This window comes from Haliotis cracherodii, unplaced genomic scaffold (genome assembly GCF_022045235.1).
Source record: "Haliotis cracherodii isolate W230 unplaced genomic scaffold, xgHalCrac1.p SCAF_3, whole genome shotgun sequence".
Classification (NCBI taxonomy): Eukaryota; Metazoa; Mollusca; class Gastropoda; order Lepetellida; family Haliotidae; genus Haliotis; species Haliotis cracherodii.
Window position 1 is genome coordinate 65,328,823 of NW_027266286.1, and position 26,344 is coordinate 65,355,166.

At 42.5% G+C, this 26,344-nt stretch overlaps 1 protein-coding gene across 1 annotated transcript in view; it reads left to right on the forward strand.

The window, feature by feature from the left end:
• The first annotated feature begins 616 nt into the window (after positions 1 to 616).
• LOC139474697 (RNA-binding protein 28-like) overlaps positions 617 to 26,344 on the forward strand; it is a 53,537-nt gene continuing 27,809 nt past the window's right edge. Inside the window, exons 1-20 of the mRNA XM_071257797.1 lie at positions 617 to 753; positions 1,269 to 1,314; positions 1,787 to 1,956; positions 2,742 to 2,874; positions 4,044 to 4,174; positions 4,522 to 4,622; positions 5,449 to 5,524; positions 6,546 to 6,638; positions 8,632 to 8,688; positions 11,030 to 11,212; positions 13,838 to 13,909; positions 14,537 to 14,597; positions 14,883 to 14,992; positions 16,142 to 16,215; positions 17,278 to 17,419; positions 19,526 to 19,590; positions 20,533 to 20,688; positions 21,296 to 21,436; positions 22,158 to 22,232; positions 23,772 to 24,083. Coding sequence (XP_071113898.1) covers positions 621 to 753; positions 1,269 to 1,314; positions 1,787 to 1,956; positions 2,742 to 2,874; positions 4,044 to 4,174; positions 4,522 to 4,622; positions 5,449 to 5,524; positions 6,546 to 6,638; positions 8,632 to 8,688; positions 11,030 to 11,212; positions 13,838 to 13,909; positions 14,537 to 14,597; positions 14,883 to 14,992; positions 16,142 to 16,215; positions 17,278 to 17,419; positions 19,526 to 19,590; positions 20,533 to 20,688; positions 21,296 to 21,436; positions 22,158 to 22,232; positions 23,772 to 24,083 — 2,331 coding nt within the window. The 5' untranslated portion in view covers positions 617 to 620. The remainder of the gene's footprint in view (positions 754 to 1,268; positions 1,315 to 1,786; positions 1,957 to 2,741; positions 2,875 to 4,043; positions 4,175 to 4,521; positions 4,623 to 5,448; positions 5,525 to 6,545; positions 6,639 to 8,631; positions 8,689 to 11,029; positions 11,213 to 13,837; positions 13,910 to 14,536; positions 14,598 to 14,882; positions 14,993 to 16,141; positions 16,216 to 17,277; positions 17,420 to 19,525; positions 19,591 to 20,532; positions 20,689 to 21,295; positions 21,437 to 22,157; positions 22,233 to 23,771; positions 24,084 to 26,344) is intronic.

Here is a 26,344-nt window from a genome sequence, read left to right on the forward strand (position 1 = left end):
GCCTGGTGGTTCCATCCGCAAACAGACAGATGTCAAACGATGGTACTTGATGTTACCCTGCCTAGCGCACTGCAGTAAGGGGCTAAAATAAGGACTGGTCTGCTCGGAGTCAGTATACTGTGTCATAGTATCCATGTTAAACGGAGGAATGACATCTCAGTGGACTAGCACTAAAAAGCAGCATTAGTCCTGACAGGTACAACCAGCCGCACAAACGCACGCACACGCACGCACGCACGCACATTGACATGCAAGTCTCTATGTACGTGCAATAATTTGGAACGCGACATTAAACCCCATTTCACCTTGCCGATCATTGCTTCACTTCTCAAAAAAGTTTATACTTACATTTAACCAAACATGAACACATATATGAAAAGTAAATGATTCACTTGTATGGCCTGCGGCTGTGTGGATTTTATGAGCGCTTCTCTATTGCTTTGTTGATTGGAGGACATGAGAAAAATAATAAATTTGAGGACATATCTTCTGATGCATATTGATAATTGAACACACCAATTTATAGTATTTCAGCCTGTAAAACGAATTAAAAATAAAGTTGTCTTGTAAACGGAAACCAACTTCGGGACTACAAATGCTGACTCCGCAGCAAATACAGCATGGAAGCAGAAAACTACAAGAGCAAAACACTCTTCGTGAGAAACCTGCCATTTGTAACTACAAATGAAAAGCTGACGACATTGTTTGAAGATATTGGCCCAATTAAACAATGTTTTGTTGTTAAGAAAAAAGGTAATGTCATCGTGATGTCTTTCGACTGTTATCTTCGTTTGTTTACATTTTTACCTGATGATATTGTAAACACGTGGCCAACACGCCTGTTGGAGAAGACCGGTAACACACTCTTTCGGTAATGTTCATTTTATGCACAGGAATACGTCGCTGGACACATTTTCTTTATTGACCCATGTACGCTATCCCGTGAGGCCGAAGGGTTACATGGGACAATAACAAGAATATTGTCTACAGTTCTAAAGCTAGATATCGATGTGTTTTATGGTACGAAGATCACAAGGTGCCTATCATGATATGTGAAAAGTATGGCACATGTATATTTTATATGTGACTATGCAAATTATTCCGTATATCATTCTGTTTCGCACACTTTGCTAAAGTTAAGAGAAGGTGATTCTTGTCTATTTACATGTTATGCACCCATCTCAAACATTGCTCTAAATATATGAATAGGATTTTCCTTCCTGAAGTGATGTGTTAACCTATCAGAAAATCTCTTTATCTGCTTTCAGATTCTGACCTCTGCCGGGGGTTTGGTTATGTCAAGTTTTCTCTCATGTAAGTTGGATCTAATTCTCTGTTATAGTTAGTTTGTTTATTGTTTAGTGCCGCACTCAGCAATATTCCAGCTATATGACCGCGGTCTGTAAATAATCAAGTCTGGACCAGACAATCCAGTGATTAAAAACCTGAGCATCGATCCACGCAATTGGGATACAATGACATGCATCAACCAAGTCAGCGAGCCTGACCACCCGATCCCATTAGTCGCCTCTTATGACAAGCATAGTCGGCATTTACAGTAGGCATGGGGTGCAGAAGCACAGTATTTCAATTTTCATGGCTTTCAGTTGCTGCAGTCTGCTAAATTAGTGGTGGAAATTAGCTTGCAACTTTTAACTTACAATAGCCAGTGACACTAACCTTCAGCTATGTGTATTTGTTAGTTTGGCCCCTCAGTGCACTTGTTGAATGTTTTGACTCACATGATTAAACTGATTAATGTTCAAATGCATTTACTTGCTCCCAGTGAGGATGCCATCAAAGCAAAAGACACAATAACTCAGTTAGATGGAAGGAAGTTAACGGTGAGCTTTGCTGATCATAAACGGAAGAAACCACCGAGGAAGTTCTCTAAGAAAGAAGATGATAGCGAGAGTGATGAAGAGAAGGAGCAGGAGGAGGCTAAAGAAACACAAGGTGAGTAGTTCGTATCCTTCAGTCAAACATGTTCTACTCCACTATTCCTCTTTTACAAGGGGACACAGGTGGGTTTTGATGCCAGATCTAGACTTTGATCCTTGGTTTGTCAGCACCACCCCCATGCTTGTGGGTTTTACAATCAGGGTAAGTGTCATCTTCCTGAGTCAAGAGTTTTAACTGACGATAAAAGTCCAGTTTCCACCCTTGCTGAACTAGGCTGCAATTATGAAGTTATATTTTGGCAGGACTGTCAAGTCTGTACATAGCCCAGTCAAAATCGCTTAACGAAATTGACATCCGGTACATAAACTGCCGTCCAGATTTCGGTCGATTGCAGGATTTGCAAAGCATGTGTGCCGTCAAATTGGCCTCAAAAGATATTTACCAAATTTTGTTTGAAGCAGATGCAAGTGACAGGTGGAATCTGATTGGGCAATTGGAGGGAAATAGACATGATAGATGGGACATAGCTCATAAAAGCCATTGGTGGCTCTACGATTGAGCCAAGAAATTCTAACCTACTTCGGCAAGGTTGGAAACTGGACTTTATAGTCAGTTAACTCCCTTGCCTCAGGAAGATGGGTAAATGTGTACATTACGACCTGCATCATTATGTTCACCTAATTTCAGGTGATCTTTTCAGAAGATATGATAGTAAAATTTAGTTGAGTGATCCTTTAAGCATAAAGTGATCAAAATATGATAGTAAACATTTGTTTCATTAAATGTGTCACTGTTACCATAGTCACATGTTTTAATTCGCTCTTGTTTGTGTGTTCAAGTTGGAAGAGCTGTTGAAAAGGGGGATACTGAATCTGGTCCTAACCAGAACTCGAAGTACTTGAAGGCCAAAATTGTGGTGCTCACAGGTTTTGGCACCGACCTTGACCTTGGTGGTGTGACAGATTTAGTCAGGTTAGTTATGTTGTTGTGATGTTAATCACAGGCTGATTGCCCTTCACATTGGCAGATGTTTAATGATTTGCTGCTAATTCTTGCCTCATTTTAAAATCAGATCTGTTTTTCAAGTACGGTACCTCTGCTTGAAGATCTGAGAGCTATTCCATAGCAGCTTGGAAGTTGTTCATGTTGTTGGTACAAACAACCAGTTCTGAGTGTAAATAAAAAAGGCCACACCATTATGTTGTGGACATGTTATGCACCCCGTTGTTTCTGAGTGCCATGGCATCTCCACTCAAAAGGGAGTACCTGTGAAGGAATATTTGTGTTCTGTGATTTTTTGTGACATCAAATTTTCTGACTTGAGGTAAAGAACTGGAGCTGAATCAATTTAGAAAGCTGACCTATTACTGGATCAAGAACAAGCATCCTTCATTTTGATTGGGTGGTCAAGTTTGCTCAGACTTTCCCTGGCACGACCTTCTATGGAGGGTTCATCAGATCTTCATGCTGAGAGGTGTTATGTCAGAGTTATACTGCTGAAGATGGGATTTGAATGAGATTTATGTGTTTATTTGTCAAGTTCATATCCTAAAAATATTCAATCTGTCTGGAAAAAAAACTTGAGTCCATTATCATGATTATGTCTTCTGCAACCCATGCTTGCCATAAAAGGTGACTGCTTGTCGTAAGAGACGAGTAATGGGAATGGGTGGTCAGGCTCGCTGACTGGGTTGATGCATGTCATTGTATCCCAATTTTGTGGATCAATGCTCATGATGTTAATTACTGGCTTATCTGTTCCAGACTTGATTATTTACAGACCGCCGTCATATAGCTGGAATATTGCTAAATGCGTCGTTAAACAACAAACAAACAAACACGTTGTGTACCAACTACCATGGGTTGATAATGCTGATCAGAACGAGTGAAACTCTGATGATTTACAGTGGAAATGTTTGTACGTTGACCGTGTAGACTGTAAACCTTCTTGTTCTGTTCAGGGCGGTCGGGTAGCCTAGTGGTTAAAGCGTTCGCTCGTCATGCCGAAGACCCGGGTTCGATTCCCGACATGGGTACGATGTGTGAAGCCCATTTCTGGTGTCCCCTGCCATGATATTGCTGGGATATTGCTAAAAGCCCCTGTAAAACCATACTCACTCACTCACTCTTGTTCTGTTCAGCCATGTGAAGAAAGTAAACAAGATTGTCTACCCAGTAGAAGACAGGAATGTCCCAACAGCTTTCCTCAAGTTCAAGTGTGTCCGAGACGCAAAACTGGCCATCAGGAAAGTGCATGAGAAAACTATTAAAGGTAAGTATACGCTTGTATTCTTTTGTGGGACAGGGAATGAATCCCGTTATTTTATTTTCAACAAGATAGTCTTGTTGAAATGTATGATTTGAAAATAATTGAAAAGTTTTAAAATTGGATTCAAAACCTGGAAATCATCTGGACTCTTCACAGCTTTGGAATAATTTACTTGATGAATATCATTTTGTTTCAAATTTGTTGGCTGCTGTTGGCAAATTGTTGCCGAGCTTCAAATACTCAGCAACCCCTCATTATGCTCATATCAGAAAAGGGATGAGATAGAAGTGTGAAACATTTAGATTGTCATGTCACTGTTTTTGATGTGTATTCCTGGTGCCATGTTGCAGGGTGTCAACTTTCCGCAGTGCATCTGTCAAAGGAGTTTGCTGAGATGCCCCAGAAGATGCTGAAGAAATGTCGACTCATAATTCGAAACCTCTCCTTTCAGGTCAGTTTGTGGCTACCATGAAAACCTTTCCTCTCATTTTTACAAGCCCAAAAGGGTGGCCCAGTCGTCTAAGGCACCACGATTCGCTGTGCAGAGTTGCATCCCTTGGGCAAGCCAGAAACCTATGATTGTGGGTTCAAATCCCAGTTCGCCCCAATTATGTTTCTAGGTTTGTCAGCACCATACCTGTGCTCGTGGGTTTCACTGAAGTGGTAAACATCCGAGATCTGCATCACTTCGGGCTTTCCTCCCACATTAAGCTGACATGCCGTGATATAACTGGAATACTGTGAAAAAGCGGCGTTAAACCCAACTCACTCACTCACTACATGCCCCAAAAGACTGGTAATCATGGTATTACAGAATGGTTGTTGGCATACCTAGAAACTCATCATTTGCTCCATTTACTATTTAACGCTGTACATCAAGTGTTGCTTCCTTCATCTTACAAATTTAATTGTCTAGACACCGGTGGTGTGACAAGGAAGGAGTTTGAAAAATCTAGCCTTGAGAACCCAGTTTCAGTGAGAATCCTTTCCAGTGTGATTCATAGTTGTATACAGAGGTACCTCCCATTCTGTCAGCCTTGTGTGTGGTGATTACTAATTTGTTTTGAAAATTACTAATTTTAGCCCCTTATTTTCCAGGATATTCATAACTGCCTGAATTTGGGGTCTGTGTCTTGTGTTTTGCTTACTCATTAATAAAAAGTTTGTATATTCATGTCACTTTCTCTAATCTGTCATACCTTTTGAAGCCTGTCCTGTAAGATCTTGTGAACATGTGCATATTCTCTGTAGTGATGTCTGCAATGTGTTGTTCCCAGTTAGGAGATGAAGAACTGCGCTCTCATTTTGAGGGCTTCGGGGAACTGACTGACGTTACCATTCCCACTAAACCAGGTGAGTCAAATGTCCTCTCATGTTCGTGAAAATAGTAAAAAATTACCAGTGATTAAGAAGCTGGAACCAACTAGTTGTCATTCTACGATTCTGTTTTAGAGTTGGTCCCCAGCCACCTATGCTGGTTGTATGGGGTACCAAATGGGTCGGGTGGTCACACTCAGTCAGTCAGTGGGGAGCACGGTGGCCCAGTCGTCTAAGGCGCCGCAATTCGCTGTGCAGAGTTGCATTCCTTGGACACGTCAGAAACCTCTGATTGTGGGTTTGAATCCCGGTTCGCCCCAATTATGTTTCTAGGTGTGTCAGCACCATACCCGTGCTCGTGGGTTTCACCGAAGTGGTAAACGTCTGAGACCTGCATCACTTCGGGCTTTCCTCCCACATTAAGCTGACATGCCGTGATATAACTGGAATACTGTTAAAAGCGTCGTTAAACCCAACTCACTCACTCAGTCAGTGACATGGTTGATGGTTGATTGTACCCCGACTGTTCAGAATATCTTCACTGGATTGTCTGGTCCAGACTTGATGACTTACAAACCGCTGTCATACATCTGGAATATTACTGAGTACGATGTTATATGACACATAAACAAACAAACAATCTTATATCTACTATAAACAAAATGTGTTGGGGGCGATACGGTAATGCTGGTGTCAGTGCCTGATAGCTAGGATTGCTTTTTCCAGCTTAGACATGTTAATGCTGATGTACATGGAGAATTGGCTTCTCTTGTTGAAACACATCTCGTCAGGTGATTTTTATGTGTGGTATGGACCGCCTCCGTGGTCTAGTGGAAACTGGTATCTCAGTGGGCTAGCACTATAACACTAGCACATGCACGTCGCTATATAAGCACAATAATCTTGACACGACGTAAAAAAACACATTTCACCTCACCTCATGTGTGGTATGTGCATGTAATTGTAGATGTGATAATCACTGATAGTAACTAGTTTTGATAGCTGATTGATTGAAAGCTCATTTCTCCATGTTTACATGTGATATTAAATGTTTCAGATGGCAAGAAGACTGGGTTCGGGTTCGTTCAGTTCACCAATATCAAGGATGCTGAGGCAGCAATATCTGGCATGAATGGTGTCAAGTTGAAAGGTCAGTTGAAAAGAGCACTTTGAGAGGCAGTCACATTTATCTACGACATGACAAAGTATCAGGTTATTTAGTGTTAGTCAATTATCAGTTTAAGTTTGTAAAAGATAGGATATAGTGCACTGTACCATGGCAATAGTGCATGAGGCAAATGGAGATAGAATACATTTTGTGTGATGACTGCTTTGTGGTGAGGATGAGGATGGAGGGTACATCTGACAGGTGGTACATGAAGATAGATGGTACATGGAGACACGTGGTACAAGGAATAGGTGGTACACAAAGATACGTTGTACCAGGGATAGGTGGAACAAGGAGATGTGAGGTACATGAAGATAGATGGTACACGGAGACATGCGGTACAAGGGATAGGTAGTACACAAAGATACGTGGTACAAGGGATAGGTGGTACAAGGGATAGGTGGTACACAAAGATACATGGTACAAGGGATAGGTGGAACAAGGAGATGTGAGGTACATGAAGATAGATGGTACACGGAGACATGCGGTACAAGGGATAGGTAGTACACAAAGATACGTGGTACAAGGAATAGGTGGTACAAGGGATAGGTGGAACAAGGAGATGTGAGGTACATGAAGATAGATGGTACACGGAGACATGTGGTACAAGGGATAGGTGGTACACAAAGATACATGGTACAAGGGATAGGTGGAACAAGGAGATGTGTGGTACATGAAGATAGATGGTACACGGAGACACGTGGTACAAGGGATAGGTGGTACACAAAGATATGTGGTACAAGGAATAGGTGGTACAAGGAGATGTGTGGTACATGAAGATACATGGTACAAGGGATAGGTGGAACAAGGAGATGTGAGGTACATGAAGATAGATGGTACACGGAGACACGTGGTACAAGGGATAGGTGGTACACCAAGATACGTGGTACAAGGGATAGGTGGTACAAGGAGATGTGTGGTACATGAAGATAGATGGTACACGGAGACACGTGGTACAAGGGATAGGTGGTACACAAGGACACGTGGTACAAGGAATAGGTGGTACTCAAAGATACGTTGTACTAGGGATAGGTGGTACAAGGAGATGTGTGGTACATGAAGATAGATGGTACACGGAGACATGTGGTACAAGGGATAGGTGGTACACAAAGATACATGGTACAAGGGATAGGTGGTACAAGGAGATGTGTGGTACATGAAGATAGATGGTACACGGAGACATGCGGTACAAGGGATAGGTGGTACACAAAGATACGTGGTACAAGGGATAGGTGGTACAAGGAGATGTGTGGTACATGAAGATAGATGGTACACGGAGACACGTGGTACAAGGGATAGGTGGTACACAAGGACACGTGGTACAAGGAATAGGTGGTTCAAGGAGATGTGTGATACACAAAGATACATGGTACAAGGGATAGGTGGTACAAGGAGATAGATGGTACAAGGGATAGGTGTACAAGTGATAGGTGGTACATGGGGGGAGGTGGTACAAGGAGATAAGTGGTACACAGATAGATGGTACAAGGGATAGGTGGTACATGAAGATAGGTGATACATGAAGATAGGCGATACACAGACACGTGGTACAAGGGATAGGTGGTACACAGAGGTACACAGATAGGTGGTACACGGAGATAGGTGGTACAAGGGATAGGTGGTACAGGGAGGTAGGTGGTATAAGGAGATATGTGGTACAAGGGATAGATGAAACAAGGAGATATGTGGTACAAGGGATAGGTGGTACACGGAGATGGGTGGGACAAGGGATTGGTGGTACACAGAGGTAGGCGGTAAACAGGATAGAGGATACATGGCATGACTAATACATGGGAATAATGTGTACATGGAATAGTCACATGAAGACAGTTGACATAGGAGGTAAGTAAATCAAAGCCCATTTTAGTATCCAAGCGTAAGGAAGTCAGTTGATAACAGCCTACTTTGTATTCTGGAAGGTTATGTTCTATCCCGAGTTGCAGAGCATCACAAGCATGTGTCCCCTCCGTTGTAGGTCGGCCTGTAGCAGTGGACTGGGCATTGAGCAAGCATACATACGAGGCACTGAAAGGTGAGATACTTGCCCCACTGTCTTCTTAGTGTAGTGTGTCATGTACTATATGTGATATACTGTGTGTGATATACTGTGTGTGATATATTGTGTGTGATAAACCATGTGTAATATACCATTGTGTGTTATACTGTGTGCGATATACTGTGTGATATATTGTGTGTGATATACTGTGTGATAAATTGTGTGCATTATTCCATGTGCGATATACCATGTGCGATATACCATGTGCAATATACCATGTGTGATATACCGTGTGCGATATACCATGTGTGATATACCATGTGTGATATACTGTGTGCAATATACCGTGTGCGATATACCGTGTGTGATATACCATGTGTGAGATATACCGTGTGTGATATATCATGTGTGATATACTGTGTGCAATATACCATGTGCGATTTACCGTGCGTGATATACCATGTGTGATATACCATGTGTGATATACTCTGTGTGTGATATACCATGTGTGATATACCATGTGTGATATACCATGTGTGATATACCGTGTGCGATATACCGTGTGTGATATACCGTGTGTGATATATCATGTGTGATATACTGTGTGCAATATACCATGTGCGATATACCGTGCGTGATATACCATGTGTGATATACCATGTGTGATATACCATGTGTGATATACTCTGTGTGTGATATACCATGTGTGATATATCATGTGTGATATATGGTGTGTGATATACCGTGTGTGATATACCGTGTGCGATATACCATGTGCGATATACCATGTGCGATATACCATGTGTGATATACTGTGTGCAATTTACCATGTGTGATATACTGTGTGCGATATGCCATGTTCGATATACCATGTGTGATATACTGCGTGTGATATGCACTGTATGATATAGTGTGTGATATGCAGAGTGTGATATGCAGAGTGTGATATGCAGAGTGTGATATGCAGAGTGTGATATGTAGAGTGTGATATAACCGTGTGTTGTATACAGTCTGACAATTAGAGGTCAGTATATCACAGTTTTTATATCATACCCCACATCAAGCCTCGACCCCCCCCCCCCCCCCCCCCATATCAGCTCAAGGGCCAAAGGCCACTGGGCTGATGTGGGGGTCGAAGATTGATATGCGTTATGATATGAAAACTGGCATATAATAACCTTTTTATCATATACCATTACATAAAATTGCAAAAATGTATATAATTGCAAGTGAATGCAAGTCATTGTCACAGGAAAGCTAGCTGAGCAAATGAGCAGATACCGCACTAAGGGATGTAATATTGATTCAAAATGTAATGACAAGCCATATCAGTCCGGCAGGGGTCTGGTTGTTACGCCCCATGTCATATGACCGTCTCCATTTTGGCTCTGTTGCACATGCTCATATCACTGATAGGTATATGATAAATACTGTTATGTGTCGACTTCCAAATTTAAACAATAAGCTAACCCAGAAATCTAAATGTAAAAGAATCCAGTGTGAAACCAACAAAAAACAATGCAATGTTATACACTTAACAATTGTATTATAAAATTAACTAGGTTTACAAATCAATACAAATTACAGCAAAGCAATCACAATGGCAATAGAGTGGTAGTACAAAATTCAATGGCTGTATAAAATATAATAGCAGTGATAATAATATTCACCTAGCAGCATCAGTGGTCAAGTCTAGACTGGATATCCAAGGTGAAAACAAAGATCTTCACACAACTGCTGGTTTTGATGTAATGTGAGATGTAATGTGAGATGAGAGAGGCATGTTTTTGTCCCACATACATAGTCCAAATATCTCCTAGAAAGGTCTTCAGCAACCCATGCTTGCTGTAAAAGGCGACTATGCTTGTCATAAGAGGCGACTAACGGGATCGGGTTGTCAGGTTCACTGACTTGGTTGGATGCATGTAATAGATCCCAATCGCGTGGATCAATACTCGTGATATCAATCACTGGATTGTCTGGTCCAGACTCGATTATTTACAGACCACCGTATTATAGCTGGAATATTGCTGAGTGAGGTGTTAAACAACAAACAAACCAAACCAAACAAATCTCCTAGAAAGTTCTATTCCATGCTGGATTAGTCTAGCTGTTCTAGAACATTTAAGATTACACTTGACTCCATAAGCAGCTAAATATAGTAACTTCCACACCTCTGCTTACATTAGACAGTACCACATTCCTGACAACCAATTATTGTCAAAACACAATGCTATGAACTGCTACTGAATTGCAGCAGAAACCATGTAATACAATTACAACATTGTTTAACAACAAATTGCTCTGCCCTATAAAAATACTGTGTATGATATTCTGTATGTGATGTACGCTGTGTGATATTCCATCCTGTCCACAGACAAAGATACAGCCTCATCCTCAAAAGTGGATGAGGGGTCATTCAGTGCAGAGAGTGAGGAGGGGAGTGAGAGTGACCAGAGTGCAGGGAGTGACAGTGAGTCCATGTCATCATCATCATCAGAGGAGGAGGAGGGGGAGGAGGAGGTGGAGGAGCAGGAAGACTCAGAGGAAGAACCTGAAGGTTTGTGTAAATGAAATGAAATAACTATTCAAGTTACCATGGTTATGGCTGCTGCTGATTTCAAAAGTTTTATTTAACTCTATAGATTTTATTATTTTTAAAACTTCCACAAACTGCACTTAGTGCTGCAACTGTTGTAGGCAGTATAAGTCTCCATTGCATTTAGTTCCAGCAACTTTGTAGTGAGTGAGTTTGGTTTTACGATGCTTTTAGCAATATTCCAGCAATATCATGGCGGGGGACACCAGAAATGAGCTTCACACATTGTACCCATGTCGGGATTCGAACCCGGATCTTTGGCGTGACGAGCGAATGCTTTAACCACTAGGCTACCCAACCGCCCCTCCAGCAACTTTGTAGGATTTAAGCATTATTATTAGCTTTGGGGGCGTGAAGGAGGATGGGGTGGTTACAGTTACAGTCATTCTATATCAGGTTACGGGGCTGGTTTAAAGACATGCCAAAGAGGGAACAGATAGCGGAAACGCATCTTCCTTCGCGGAAATAAGTATTGCATTGCACGGGCTGCCCGAGCACGTGCGGAGCGAGGAGATTGGAATTGCTTGAGTTATCGTCACTTTGGTTTTGAGATGTCGTCGCGATAGGACCTACATTCGTCACTTTGGTTTGATAGTTCGGCTCGATGGGAGGCATATTCGTCAGTTTTGGTTTTATATGTCGTCGAGATAGGACGTACATTGAACAGTTTCGTTCTATAGCTCGTCAAGGTAGGACGTAGTAGAACATGTTAGTGGGCACAGGATGTCGCAATCGGGCGCAACAATGCTAGCCAAAATAGGGCTGGACTGATATAGGTTGATAGCAATAGATTTGAGAATCATATTAAGTTAATTTTGTCACATTTACATTTCTTCAGCTGTTTTAAGAAGAGAATCACGTTTAGTTCCCCGAATTTATTATCTGAATTATTTCATAACAAGATAGTCACGTTTAGTTCCCCGCATACAACAGTGAGGAAATTCTCATTTTTGTTAATACTTAAAATTCCACTGCGCAACAGGGCTGTCGGGTAGCCTAGTGGTTAAAGCATTAGCTCGTCTTGCCGAAGACCCGGGTTCGATTCCTGACATGGGTACAATGTGTGAAGCCCATTTCTGGTGTCCCCCGCCATGATATTGCTGGAATATTGCTAAAAGCGGCGCAAACCATACTCACTCACTCACTCTATATCAGGTTACAGTGTGTGTCATTGTGTCCTGATGGCATGTATTGTTGCTCATGCTATCAGCCACTGGTCCAGACTGCACTGCTTACAGGCATTTGCACATTTGTTAAGTGTGTATCAAACAGATTTCCATTGGTGCTGGGTTTGCATCTGCTCAGTTTTTGTACTGATACTACTGGTATCTGTTTAGTAAAGTGCGAAATGTGATTAGAATTGATATTTGCTATGGACAGTTATATTATCAAATCAATAATTACCAAAATATTAGAGTTTATACGATACGTATCCCGATACTATGGGTGTGATATGATTTGTATCCCAATACAGTACTTTTATTTCGCAAGTTGATGTTCTTTATTTTTGCAGGTGAATCACAACCCTGAATCATTTGTAATAAAATTTCAGAGATCAAAGATGGGATATTGTAGGGCAGTTACATATTGGTAGAACCCGTGAAGATTCCGGGGTAGAATAGGTCTTCAGCAAACCATGCTTGCTGTAAAGGGTGACTATGCTTGTCGTAAAAGGCGACTAACGGGATCGGGTGGTCAGGCTCACTGAGTTGGTTGATGCATGTCATCGATCCCAATTGCGTGGATCGATGCTCATGATATTAATCACTGGATTGTCTGGTCCAGACTAGATTATTTACAGACCGCCGTCATATAGCTGGAATATTGCTGAGTGCGACATTAAACAACAAACAGTTTCAGTTATTATTCACATTATTCATTATTCATATCATTCTTTTATTGTTACACCAATATAACTGGTAATGAAATGTATTGTATGTATTGCAATACTTGGGTTGTAAATCAATGTGTTGTATCGTGGGCTTCATGTTGCAATACAATGATAATAGGCTATTTATATTTTTCGCATATTTCCACACCACTCAGGGGCATGCTCAAAGCGCTCTTATTACCCCGGTCACTGGATCATTGTGCACTCAAGAATCATTCTCATACAACTGTATTCCCGTACACTACTACAAAATATGATATATGTGCTGTATGAATGTGAGGGCTAGCTATCGATATAGATCTTAAAGATCGATAATTGTCAACTAAATATCTATCAATTATTGATAAATATCGGATAAGTAACTTAAAAAAAATAAACAAATAGCTCAGAGACAAAACATCATATTTCACGTCTGGTGAGTGGTGACACATTTATGCATGGATTACCTTGTGGACATTTAAGATTTAACAAAATCAGTTGCTTTCTGTCTTCGGCAATGGACAAAAACAAGTCTGCTTTGGTAACTTAAAACTTCATTTCATCACAAAAGTTTATGTAAAATATCATTGGTGACACAAATTTCATATCGATACTCGTTGATATTTCCTCCCATCAAAGATACTTCCAATTATCGATCTTTTTAGCCAGGCCAAACGAATGTTATGTTTCTGATATAAGCCTTCTGGGTTTCACAGAGGATTCCGACAGCTCGGGTTCCAGTGACGAGGGATACAGTGACGAGTCAGAAGATGACACAAAGAAAGCAAGTAAGTCAGTGAACCCGTGGCTCCATCATGTGGTGGGGACCACATCTGCCCGGAGTGCAGAAGGTCGGTGGTTCTTTCCCCAGCCACATCATACCAGAAGATGTTAAAAGATGGTACTTGTTGTTACCCTGCCTGGTGCTTGGCATTAAGAACCTAAAACAAGGTCAGGTCGGCTCATGATATCTTAGTGGACTAGTACAAGAACAATGACAATAGTCTGGACTAGTGCAAGCACACGCACACACAGGTGCATGCACGTTGGTCTATATGTGCAGTAACCTGGAACGTGATGTTAAACTCCATTTCATCTCACCTCTTCACGCGACCAATGACGATCTGGGCTAAAATAGGTCTTCAGCAACCCATGCTTGCCGTAATTGGCGACCTTGTTTATTGTAAGAGGAAACTATTAGGATCAGATTGTCAGGCTCGCTGACTTGGCTGATGCATGTCATCGTATCTCAATTGCGTAGAACGATGCTCATGATGTCAGTCACTGGATTATCTGGTCCAGACTCTATTATTTACAGACTGCCGTCATATAGCTGAATTATTGGCAAGAGTTTGGCGTTAAACAACAAACAAACAAACTTGATGAAACCTCGGTAACCGCTCATATTTTTGCAGAAAAGAAAAAGAAACCTGAAGCAAAGAGTGACATCAGTGAAGGGAAAACTCTCTTTATCAGGTAACTATGGTGACAGGACTTAAATGCTGTACAATTGTCCAGAATGAATAGAGCAAACCACGCTATGGGCTCCAGTTCTGTGTAGTATTCCCCTAACTGAATGAAATGGCAGGGGAGTTCCTATAATATGACAGTGAAATATCTTATCTACTTTTCAAAGAAGCTCAAGAACCTTTAATCACAATCGCTGATTGCCTAACTTTAACACAGAATCTGTTATTAAATATTCTGTGACTTCTCTCAGACATTGGCCTTTTTTGGTGAATTTTTTCTATCATTTTCCAGAAATGTTCCCTTCAGGTGTGAGGAAGAGGATTTGCAAGATGTACTCTCCGACTTTGGCAATATTGTCTACTGTAAACTTGTGATGGACCCCTACACTCAACATCCTAAAGGTTAGACCGCTATACTCAACATCCTAAAGGTTAGACCGCTATACTCAACACCCTAAAGGTTAGACCCCTATACTCAACACCCTAAAGGTTAGACCACTATACTCAACACCCTAAAGGTTAGACCGCTATAATCAACATCCTAAAGGATAGACCGCTATACTCAACACCTTAAAGGTTAGACCGCTATACTCAACACCCTAAAGGTTAGACCACTATACTCAACACCCTAAAGGATATACCCCTATACTCAACACCCTAAAGGATAGACCCCTATTCTCCACACCCTAAAGGTTAGACCCCTATACTCCACACCCAAAAGGTTAGACCGCCATACTCAACACCTTAAAGGTTAGACCGCTATACTCAACACCCTAAAGGTAAGACGGCTATACTCAACACCCTAAAGGATAGACCCCTATACTCAACACCCTAAAGGTTAGACCGCTATACTCAACACCTTAAAGGTTAGACCGCTATACTTAACACCCTTAATGTTAGACCTCTAAACATGCTGAACTCAACACCCGAAAGATGAGACCCATATACTTAACACCCTAGAGGTGAGACCCCTATTCACAACACCCTAAAGGTAAGGTCTCTATACTCAATACCCTAAGGATTAGACCCCTATACTCAACACCCTAAAGGTTAGACCCATATACTCAACACCCTAAAGGTTAGACACCATACACCACAGTTAGACCCTATACTCAACACCCCAAAGATTAGACCCATATATTCAACACCAGAAAGGTTAGACCACTATTCTCAACCCCCTAAAGGTTAGACCCCCCAAGCTCAACACCCTAAAGGTTAGACCACTATTCTCAACACCCTTAAGGTTAGACCCCCCAAGCTCAACACCCTAAAGGGGCGGTCGGGTAGCCTAGTGGTTAAAGCGTTCCCTCGTCACGCCGAAGACCCGGGTTCGAATCCCCACATGGGTACAATGTGTGAAGCCCATTTCTGGTGTTCCCCGCCGTGATATTGCTGGAATATTGCTAAAAGCGGCGTAAAACCAAACTCACTCACTCACTCACTCACTCAACACCCTAAAGGTGAGACCAGACTTGTTGCTCATTCAGCTTCAGGTTAGTCCAGGCCCCGCTGCTATCAGTGCTTGCTAACTTGTGGTTGTATGTCTTGCAGGCACAGCATTTGTCAAGTTTGACACTGTGGAGGAAGCCAACAAGTGTTTGGCTAAGTCAAAGGACACCAGCAGGGTGAGTGGTAACCGTCGTGTGTAGCTTGTAGAGGTTTAAATCACCTATTTACTGAAAGTAAGGATGGACAGATTTATAGAGAGGTTGGTCAAATAAGGGTATGAAAAATGCTTATCAATTTGTACAAAATGATGGTTGATAGTTGAAAATAGATAGAAAGGGTGAGATAGGAATGTGGAACTGGAATTAGGGTTAGATATTAATGTGGGATTGGGGCTAGATATAAATGTGGGATTGGGATTGGGGTCAGATATAAATGTGGGATTGGGGTTAGATATAAATGTGGGACTGGGATTGGGGTCAGATATAAATGTGGGATTGGGGTCAGATATAAATGTGGGGTTGGGGTTAGACATAAATGTGGGACTGGGATTGGGGTAAGATACATTTGTGACGGATTGGGGTAAGATACATTTGTGACTTGGATTGGGGTAAGATATAAATGTTTGACATGGATTGGGGTAAGATACATTTGTGACTGGGATTGGGGTAAGATACATTTGTGACTGGGAGTGGGGTAAGATATATGTGTGACTGGGATTGGGGTAAGATACATTTGTGACTGGGATTGGGGTAAGATATATTTGTGACTGGGAGTGGGGCTACATATATGTGTGAATAGGATCTGGGTTAGAGTTTAGATATAGACTGAGCAAAAAATGTAAGAGATAATATTTTTGGAGATGTTTTTTGTAATAAGGACTGATCACACAATTTCACGAAAATATCCCCTAAAATATTCATGAGCAAAACAACTTTTGTTCAGTGTATATGTATGACTAAGATTGAGGTTAGGTGTATATTTGTGACTGGGGTTGGGTTTGTGTGACTAGGTCTTACTGTTAGATATGTGTATATTGGATGTTCACATCTGTCAAGTTTGGTTCTGTCAGTTTAGCCTTTACATCAACTATCAGAAGCAAACAGGGTAGTTTGGTAGTTCACAATTTGCTAACCACCATGGAGGCACCTACACCGATCCCAGTCACCCCGGAGTCAGAACTGGGAGCAATACATGCCACATTTGTACACGGAAAATGAGACAGTATTGGTGTGTTACAGAATGGAGGCATCACTATAATGGACCGGCCGTTGGTCTTCTCACACGCTGTCAGTCGTAAAGAAGCTGATGATTTGATGGACAAGGAAAAGAAGAAGGAAAACAAGCTGGATAAGAGGAATCTCTTCCTTGTGAGAGAGGGCTGTAAGTAAAGGAAACCACTTCTGTGACTGGCTTCTGCCATCAATCCTTGTGAGAGAGGGCTGTAAGTAAAGGAGAAACCACTTCTGTGAGTGGCTTCTGTCATCAATCCTTGTGAGAGAGGGCTGTAAGTAAAGGAGAAACCACTTCTGTGAGTGGCTTCTGTCATCAATCCTTGTGAGAGAGGGCTGTAAGTAAAGGAGAAACCACTTCTGTGAGTGGCTTCTGTCATCAATCCTTGTGAGAGAGGGCTGTAAGTAAAGGAGAAACCACTTCTGTGAGGGACTTCTGTCACCAATCCTTGTGACAGAGGGCTGTAAGTAAAGGAGAAACCACTTCTGTGAGTGACTTCTGTCACCATTCCTTGTGAGAGAGAGCTGTGAGTGGCTTCTGTCACCACTCCTTGTGAGAGAGGGCTGTGGGTGGCTTCTGTCACCAATCCTTGTGAGAGAGGGCTGTGAGTGGCTTCTGTCACCATTCCTTGTGAGAGAGGGCTGTGAGTGGCTTCTGTCACCAATCCTTGTGAGAGAGGGCTGTGAGTGACTTCTGTCACCATTCCTTGTGAGAGAGGGATGTGAGTGGCTTCTGTCACCATTCCTTGTGAGAGAGGGCTGTGAGTGACTTCTGTCATCATTCCTTGTGAGAGAGAGCTGTGAGTGACTTCTGTCACCATTCCTTATGAGAGAGGGCTGTGGGTGGCTTCTGTCACCAATCCTTGTGAGAGAGGGCTACGAGTGGCTTCTGTCACCATTCCTTGTGAGAGAGGGCTGTGGGTGGCTTCTGTCACCAATCCTTGTAAGAGAGGGCTGTGAGTGGCTTCTGTCACCATTCCTTGTGAGAGAGGGCTGTGAGTGACTTCTGTCACCAATCCTTGTGAGAGAGAGCTGTGAGTGACTTCTGTCACCATTCCTTGTGAGAGAGAGCTGTGGGTGGCTTCTGTCACCAATCCTTGTGAGAGAGGGCTGTGAGTGGCTTCTGTCACCATTCCTTGTGAGAGAGAGCTGAGAGTGGCTTCTGTCACCATTCCTTGTGAGAGAGAGCTGTGAGTGGCTTCTGTCACCATTCCTTGTGAGAGAGGGCTGTGAGTGGCTTCTGTCACCATTCCTTGTGAGAGAGAGCTGTGAGTGGCTTCTGTCACCATTCCTTGTGAGAGGGAGCTGTGAGTGGCTTCTGTCACCATTCCTTGTAAGAGAGGGCTGTGAGTGACTTCTGTCACCATTCCTTGTGAGAGAGGGCTGTGAGTGACTTCTGTCACCATTCCTTGTGAGAGAGGGCTGTGAGTGACTTGTCACCATTCCTTGTGAGAGAGGGCTGTGGGTGACTTCTGTCAACAATCCTTGTGAGAGAGGGCTGTGAGTGACTTGTCACCATTCCTTGTGAGAGAGGGCTGTGAGTGGCTTCTGTCAACAATCCTTGTGAGAGAGGGCTGTGAGTGACTTGTCACCATTCCTTGTGAGAGAGGGCTGTGAGTGACTTCTGTCACCATTCCTTGTAAGAGAGGGCTGTGGGTGACTTCTGTCACCATTCCTTGTAAGAGAGGGCTGTGGGTGACTTCTGTCACCAATCCTTGTAAGAGAGGGCTGTGAGTGGCTTCTGTCACCATTCCTTGTGAGAGAGAGCTGTGAGTGACTTCTGTCACCATTCCTTATGAGAGAGGGCTGTGGGTGGCTTCTGTCACCAATCCTTGTGAGAGAGGGCTATGAGTGGCTTCTGTCACCATTCCTTGTGAGAGAGGGCTGTGGGTGGCTTCTGTCACCAATCCTTGTAAGAGAGGGCTGTGAGTGGCTTCTGTCACCATTCCTTGTGAGAGAGGGCTGTGAGTGACTTCTGTCACCAATCCTTGTGAAAGAGGGCTCTGAGTGATTTCTGTCACCATTCCTTGTGAGAGAGGGCTGTGAGTGGCTTCTGTCACCAATCCTTGTGAAAGAGGGCTGTGGGTAGCTTCTGTCACCATTCCTTGTGAGAGAGGGCTGTGAGTGGCTTGTCACCATTCCTTGTGAGAGAGGGCTGTGAGTGACTTCTGTCACCAATCCTGGTGTTGTTTGCTGATGGTGGCCTCTGTGATGTTGCAGCTGTTGTTGTTTACTGACTGTTGACTGTATGTTGCAGTGATCCGACCTGGCACTCAGGCAGCTCAAGGTCTCTCCAAGGCAGATCTTGACAAACGAGCCAAGGTAGATAACTCTAAATTTCCTGTGAGACTTGTTTAAATACAGAGAGAGCCTCAGTGAAAGGAGGTGTATGTTTCTACTGACCTACAAAATATGTTATGATTCTAAACATTGTTCCAAACACTTTTCTTTAAACTTTCAAGTTCTCTTTGAAAATGTGAACATTATTACAATTCCACCATGGCTGTCTGTAAGTAATCAGGATTAGACAAAACTAGTGATCGATAACATGAACATTGACCTACACTATTGGAGTAGAATGTCACAACAGTTTTCTGAAAAATGGATTATCACCAGCGATTGATTGGTATATGGATTACAAATCATGTGGGGATATGCAGGGGTGAGAATCTTCCCAGATCCGTGGATCCTCAAATTTCCACAAATTTGTTAAAATCTGATGACCCTGACCCCCAAATTATGGATCACGCTCCACTGAAAAGAAGTTTCAGCTGAAAAGGAAAAATCCATTCTCATCCCTTGATATGTCTGATATTATTTACCAAAGCTTACAACTTACGTCCTATGTCACCCCTTTGGGGCGCCAGGTTAGAAGTGCTCTCTCTGATCGCAAGAGGCGACTTAATGGATCAGATGGTCAGAATCGATGACTTCATTCATTGCATGTCCTCATACCTGATGGTGTGGATCATTGCTGTCAATAGTTCGCTGACTTGGTTGAAGCATGTCATCGATCCCAATTACGTGGATCGATGCTCATGATATCGATCACTGGATTGTCTGGTCCAGACTCGATTATTTACAGAGCGCCATCATATAGCAGGAATATTGCTGAGTGCGGCGTAAAACAACAAACCAACCCACCAACAACCATTCTCCTTAATAGCGATCACTGGATTGTCTGGTTCAGATGCTTATAGCTGGAATGTTGCTAGGAGCAGCATCAAACAACAAACAACATACTATGTCCCTTGTTGTCTACAGATAGAATCGCAGATGCGTCAGAAGCTGAAGAATGCAAACATCTTTGTGTCCTCAACCCGCCTCTGTATCCAGAACCTGCCCGTTGCCATGGAAGACGCGGTGCTTAGACAGAAAATACTGGAAGCAACAGACGTTGCAGCTAAACAAATAACAGAGGTAAGTCTTACGCAAGGTAGTGGAAGGACAGTAGTATCAGGGTAGTGGTATTACCATTATCAATCTCATTAAAATCAGATCTTAGTCCTCGCTACTGCTAAACAAAGATCTGAGGACATCCCATTAGGGGTCACGATATTTTGATAGCTCAATAACTACTCTTGTAAACAGACAGACAGAATCGATAGAAATTCTCTCATCAAGTTGGACTTAAGTAACAGTCAGATGAATTGTTCTTTCAAATTTGTGGGAACCGGAGGGATTTGTCATCTTCTGACGACTCTTGTTTTAGTTGGTGTACAAATTCTGCAGATCCTACAATAAAGTAACATGGGGAAGCTTTCTTCTTTCTGCCAAAAGCAAACATGTATGAACTACAAAAACAACCGTGCATACAATAGATAAGACTGTAAGGCACTGCTCACATGGCAGCAGATTGGAAAGTAATCGGAAATATCTTTTTATTTATATTCTTCCACACCAACAGACCAGGATTCTCCACACAGATGTTGATTGTGATGTTGGTGATGATGCCTTTTTGTTTTATGTCATCTACTCATAGTCTGTTGTGCTTGCTTACTGATACGTGTTGTGTTGTGTTGTGTAGTGTCGGATCATGCGGGACACAGCCCGGGTGACCAACAAGAGCAAGGGCAAGTCTCGGGGATATGCGTTTGTGGATTTCTCGGAACACAAACATGCTCTGGAAGCCCTGAAGACAATCAACAACACAGTGCATGGTGGCAAGGTCAGACAGTACTCTCAATTCCTATATCTCTTGTGCCTTTGTATACACATGCTGGCTGTCCAGTAAAAAGAATCCAATCCTGTTCCCCTAGCAACATATTTGCAACTTATTTCATAGGATTAGTCATGCGAAATTTGCACCAATAATGTCGCAGTTAAAAGTTTTTGAAGTCACTTCTCAAACTTGTGTTGAGTGTTGTCATACTGATGTTCAGGCCGCCTCCGTGGTCTAGTGGTAGAGCATCCGCCTGGAGAGCAGAAGGTCAGGGGAGTAAAAAGTTCTAATGAGATTGGAGGCTTCATTGAAAAGTTCATATTCTTCAGTTTGTCAGATCGAGTCCTTTAAGTGTCCTTATGACATGTTGTCAGTCCTTATGACTTGTAGTGGTCACGGGTGGCCCAGTGGTGCCGCGTTTCGCTGTGCAGAGTTGCGTCCCTTGGGCATGCCAGAAACCTATGACTGTGGGTTCGAATCCTGGTCTTCAATTATGTTTCTAGGTTTGTCAGCACCATACCCGTGCTCGTGTGTTTCACCGAAGTGGTAAACATCTGCGACCTGCATCCCTTCGGGCTTTCCTCCCACATTAAGCTGACCGCCTTGATATAACTGGAATACTGTTAAAAGCGGCGTTAAACCCAACTCCCCACTCACCTTATGACTTGTTGTCAGTCCTTGCCAATTGCTTCTGGCCTGATCGTGTGTGGTGTTTGTGTTGCTGCAGAGGCTGATCGTCCACTTCTCCCTGGAGGACCAGAGGATGCTGCTGATTCGCCAGAAGAAGCTGGAGAAGATGAAGGTGAGTGTGATTCTGCATCTGGCTCCTCCCTGTAGCATACAGCAGAGTGACGGGGCCCGGGTCACGGACTCACCCAGTGCTCTGAGGTGTCGCTGTTCCTCCGCTGGATCCACTTATAATGATCCATGGGTTATCACTATATACCACTGTTCCTGGGTTTCATCAGTAGAGTGAAGCCCATTTCTGGTGGACACCACCGTGATAGTGCTGGAATATTGCTAAAAACGCCGTAAAGAAACACTCACTCACTCACTCACTCACAACCACCTACTCACTCACTCACTCACTCACTCACTCACTCACTCACTCACTCACTCACTCACTCACAACCACCTACTCACTCACTCACTCACTCACAACCACTCAAACACTCACAACCACCTACTCACTCACTCACTCACAACCATCCACTCACTCACTCACTCACTCACTCACTCACAACCACTCACTCACTCACTCACAACCATCCACCCATTCACTCACTCACTCACTCACTCGCTCACATCCAACCATCCACCCATCAAAAGAGGGAAAGGACACAGGTGACACAGTGCTCCAATGTACTGCAATACCTCCGCTGGATCCACTTATTTTGATCTGTGGAGTTTCCCTCCCACATGATCTTGACACAAAGGTTCTCTTCCTCCAGATGTATTGAGCCTTAGTCTTACAGTCCTTCTCATAATGTCCACGGCTGGGTATTCTGGTCCAGTCTTAATTACAAGCTGACTTTGTGTTTGTTGTTTAACATCCTACTCAGCAATATTCCAAGCTTTATGTTGCGTGGATCGATGCTCATGATATTAATCACTGGATTGTCTGGTCCAGACTCGATTATTTACAGACCACCGTCATATAGCTGGAATATTGCTGAGTGAGGCGTAAAACAACAAACCACCACCACCTTCAAGCTTTATGACTTCAGTCTTTAAATAATCAAGTCTGGACCAGACAAGCCAGTGATTGACATCAACCATGTCAGCGAACTTGACCTCGTTGTCCCATCAGTCGCCTCATATGACAAGCATAGGTTGCTGAAGACCAATTCTAACCCGGATCTTCACGGGTGGCAACTTTGGTTCTAAATCATTCCTGTTATCCGCCTCTTACAACAAGTAGCTGGAATATTGCTGAGTGTGGCATTAAACAATAAATAATACTTAGCCTGCAACATCTGAATAGGTTTGTACATTTAATGATGCTCTGTCATATGTACAGTGATTTAGCTTGAAAATTCCATTCACGACCTTATTCATGTAGATGTATCCTGTCATTCATACTACTGTTGTGACCTGATTTCACGACTGAAAGCTGACTTGATAGACATGGACCTGTCGGTACATTGTAGTCCATTTTTGTTTAGGAGAGATATAGGATATTTCGTGGGAGGACATCTTCCCGAGGCAAGGGAGTTGGCCCAATTCGGCAAGGGTGAGAACTGGACTTTTACAGTCAGTTAACTCCCTTGCCTTGGGAAGATGGTTGGAGGAAAAACATGAGAAAAATCACTCATTCAAATTCTGCTGTTTTTCTTTCCAGGCTCGGAAAGCTGCGGTGATGAAGAAGGATGCGTCAGAAGACAAGTCCGACACCAAAGGGGGAAGCAGCTCCCAGAAGTCTGTGTCGGTGAAACTGGGTCAGGTGAAAGCCAGTGCCAAGAGGAAGAGCGAGCAGGACCAGGTGGCCAGGAAGCTGTGGACAGGGCCAAAAGGTCTGCCATCTCACTCAGGGGCTAAAGTCAGGCACAAGTCCAGGCAAGGTCAAGGTCAAGGTCAAGGGCAGGGAAAGGGAGAGAAGAAGGATCACATGAGGAAAGGTCAGAAGAGGCCAGCATCAAATATTTCTGAAAAGGTAATCATTTTTTGTCTAAAGGTCTGACAGACTAGTCACGAAGCTGTCTCAGCTAAGACAAATCTTGGCGACTTATGATTTAAATTTGGACTGCCGTGACAGCTATTCTTGAAGATGTCTTAAATCTTTCACAACGTCATCTTACTTATGACAGCGAGCTCTGTTGGGAAGGAGGTAAAACAAGCTCTGTGTATCCCAAAGAGGTCAACCATTATTCTGGGAATTTTCTAGATCAAAGTTTTATTGTTATTGTTTATTAAATTATATATAAGTTTTAATGATAAACGATTAAACTGCTATTGAAGATAGATGTTGATGTTGTGATAAATATTTGTTGTTATGTACAATTGATCAATGAAGGATATAATCGTAAGCTACTTTCCTTAAAAAAAGATGCAGCAAGCATTGAAGATTATTATACAGAATTCAAAGGATGATGCAAAGGGAAAACGAAAATGTGATAAAAAATATATGCAGAAATAAGTAGCAATGACACCGATTTTGCTTTCAGGGAGCATTACATGAGCCACGTGGCAGTTGTGGGACGTAGCAAATGTGTTGCAACCATAGCATTTTTTTGCCAATATAAACAGGGTCTTAAATTTTACTGCGTTCTTTTCATTCAGTTTATAAGAACACCTGTAACTGAAATAATTTGTAGACAAAGCTAGGACGATAACTGTGTACTGTTTAACATGAGAAACAACAACGTTCAACTCAAACAACGACTTGACTAAATGCTACACAGTGGAACAAGTCAACTCATCATGACATTGTTTACAATAGTATACTGTAAACAGGGAATTTTTTGCGACCGTTTTATTATTGCGAGTTTTGCGAACGAGACTCAATCGCAAAAATTATAAAGGCAAAAATAAGTATAAATAATACATACATACTTTATTCATTGCAACACGTCATCAAATGTTGAAATCATCAACCAGAACTACAAGTTACTCAATAAGTTAAAAACACAAATGAATGCAGAATGGTCACACAATACATCACAAATGACAGTGTAAACAGACCAGTTAGTGTCACTGTCACCTCACAGTAATTCTGCCTTCTTCCAACCTCGCTTGATTGCGTCAGTGTCCTTTGCAATTTTGTCCACACATGACATGACACTGAGTTGAGTCAATTATCGTATTTGATAATTGGTCGCAATCTCTTCCGGTCAACTTTCCGGCCAACTCAGAAAAACTAGCTTCGGAGAGAAGCTGTCTATTGTTTGGTACGCGAGGGGTCATATCAACACGGCAACTCGCAGAAATATCTCGTCGCAGTATTGTCTTTGGCGTGGTATTCGCATTATTTTAACGGCGCAGAAATATAGCTGTTTACAGTAGTCAAGTCCCGTTGATCCGACATGGTTGGTTGCATATGATTTTGTCGGATAAGTGAGTATGTCGGATAAACGTAATTAAGTAGTACCAACGTTCGTTGGTCATAGTTCGCGAAAGGTTCTTCTGACGTGACCTGAAATGGGATGTCCTCGGTGATAGCGAGAACTTGTATCTGATTTTAATGAGATTGATGTAATCTAAGCATGTGATTAATCCTGTTTTCGTTATTTAAAGCCTTAATTGTTTATTGTTAAGCAAAGTTTATCTCTGCAGCTTTGTAATATGCAGCTACCAGCCGTCTCGTCTCGCATCAAAACACTGGCTGTTTACTCGCGGGCAGATAACCCTGGAGTACGCTCATCACTGTGTCGTATTAACGAGACTGATTAATGAGTGATTTCGGTTGCAAATTAGGTGTGTCGGAGTCGGGAGTGCAAGACTGTCGGATTAACGGGTCTAAATAGCATTGATTTAATCGGTTCCCATCATTAGTGTCGTATAAAGCCAATTGTCGGATTAACGAGTGTCGGATTAACGAGACTTGACTGTACTTATGACTGCAACTTGCGATAACGATTCTGCCCTGGGTCTAGGGAACAATCACAAGGAAAAGTAAAAAGCCTTTGGACATAATGCCAGTTGATCAAATATGCATATTGATACTGATTTAACTTAACATAGAATAAGGTTGTTTGTGCGTGTCTTCTGAGTCTCTTGAATAAAAGCAAATTTTCAAGAAAGTTAATCACAGATGCCTATATCCTCCTTGAACCCAACACAATAGAAAAAAAAATAGAACTTGCTAAATAACTTTGTAAATATCCCCTATTCATGTATGTTGCGTTGTTACACGTTCAGGATTCATTGTCATATCCTTTAATCTATCTCCTGCGAACTGTCACATCAAAGGCTAAA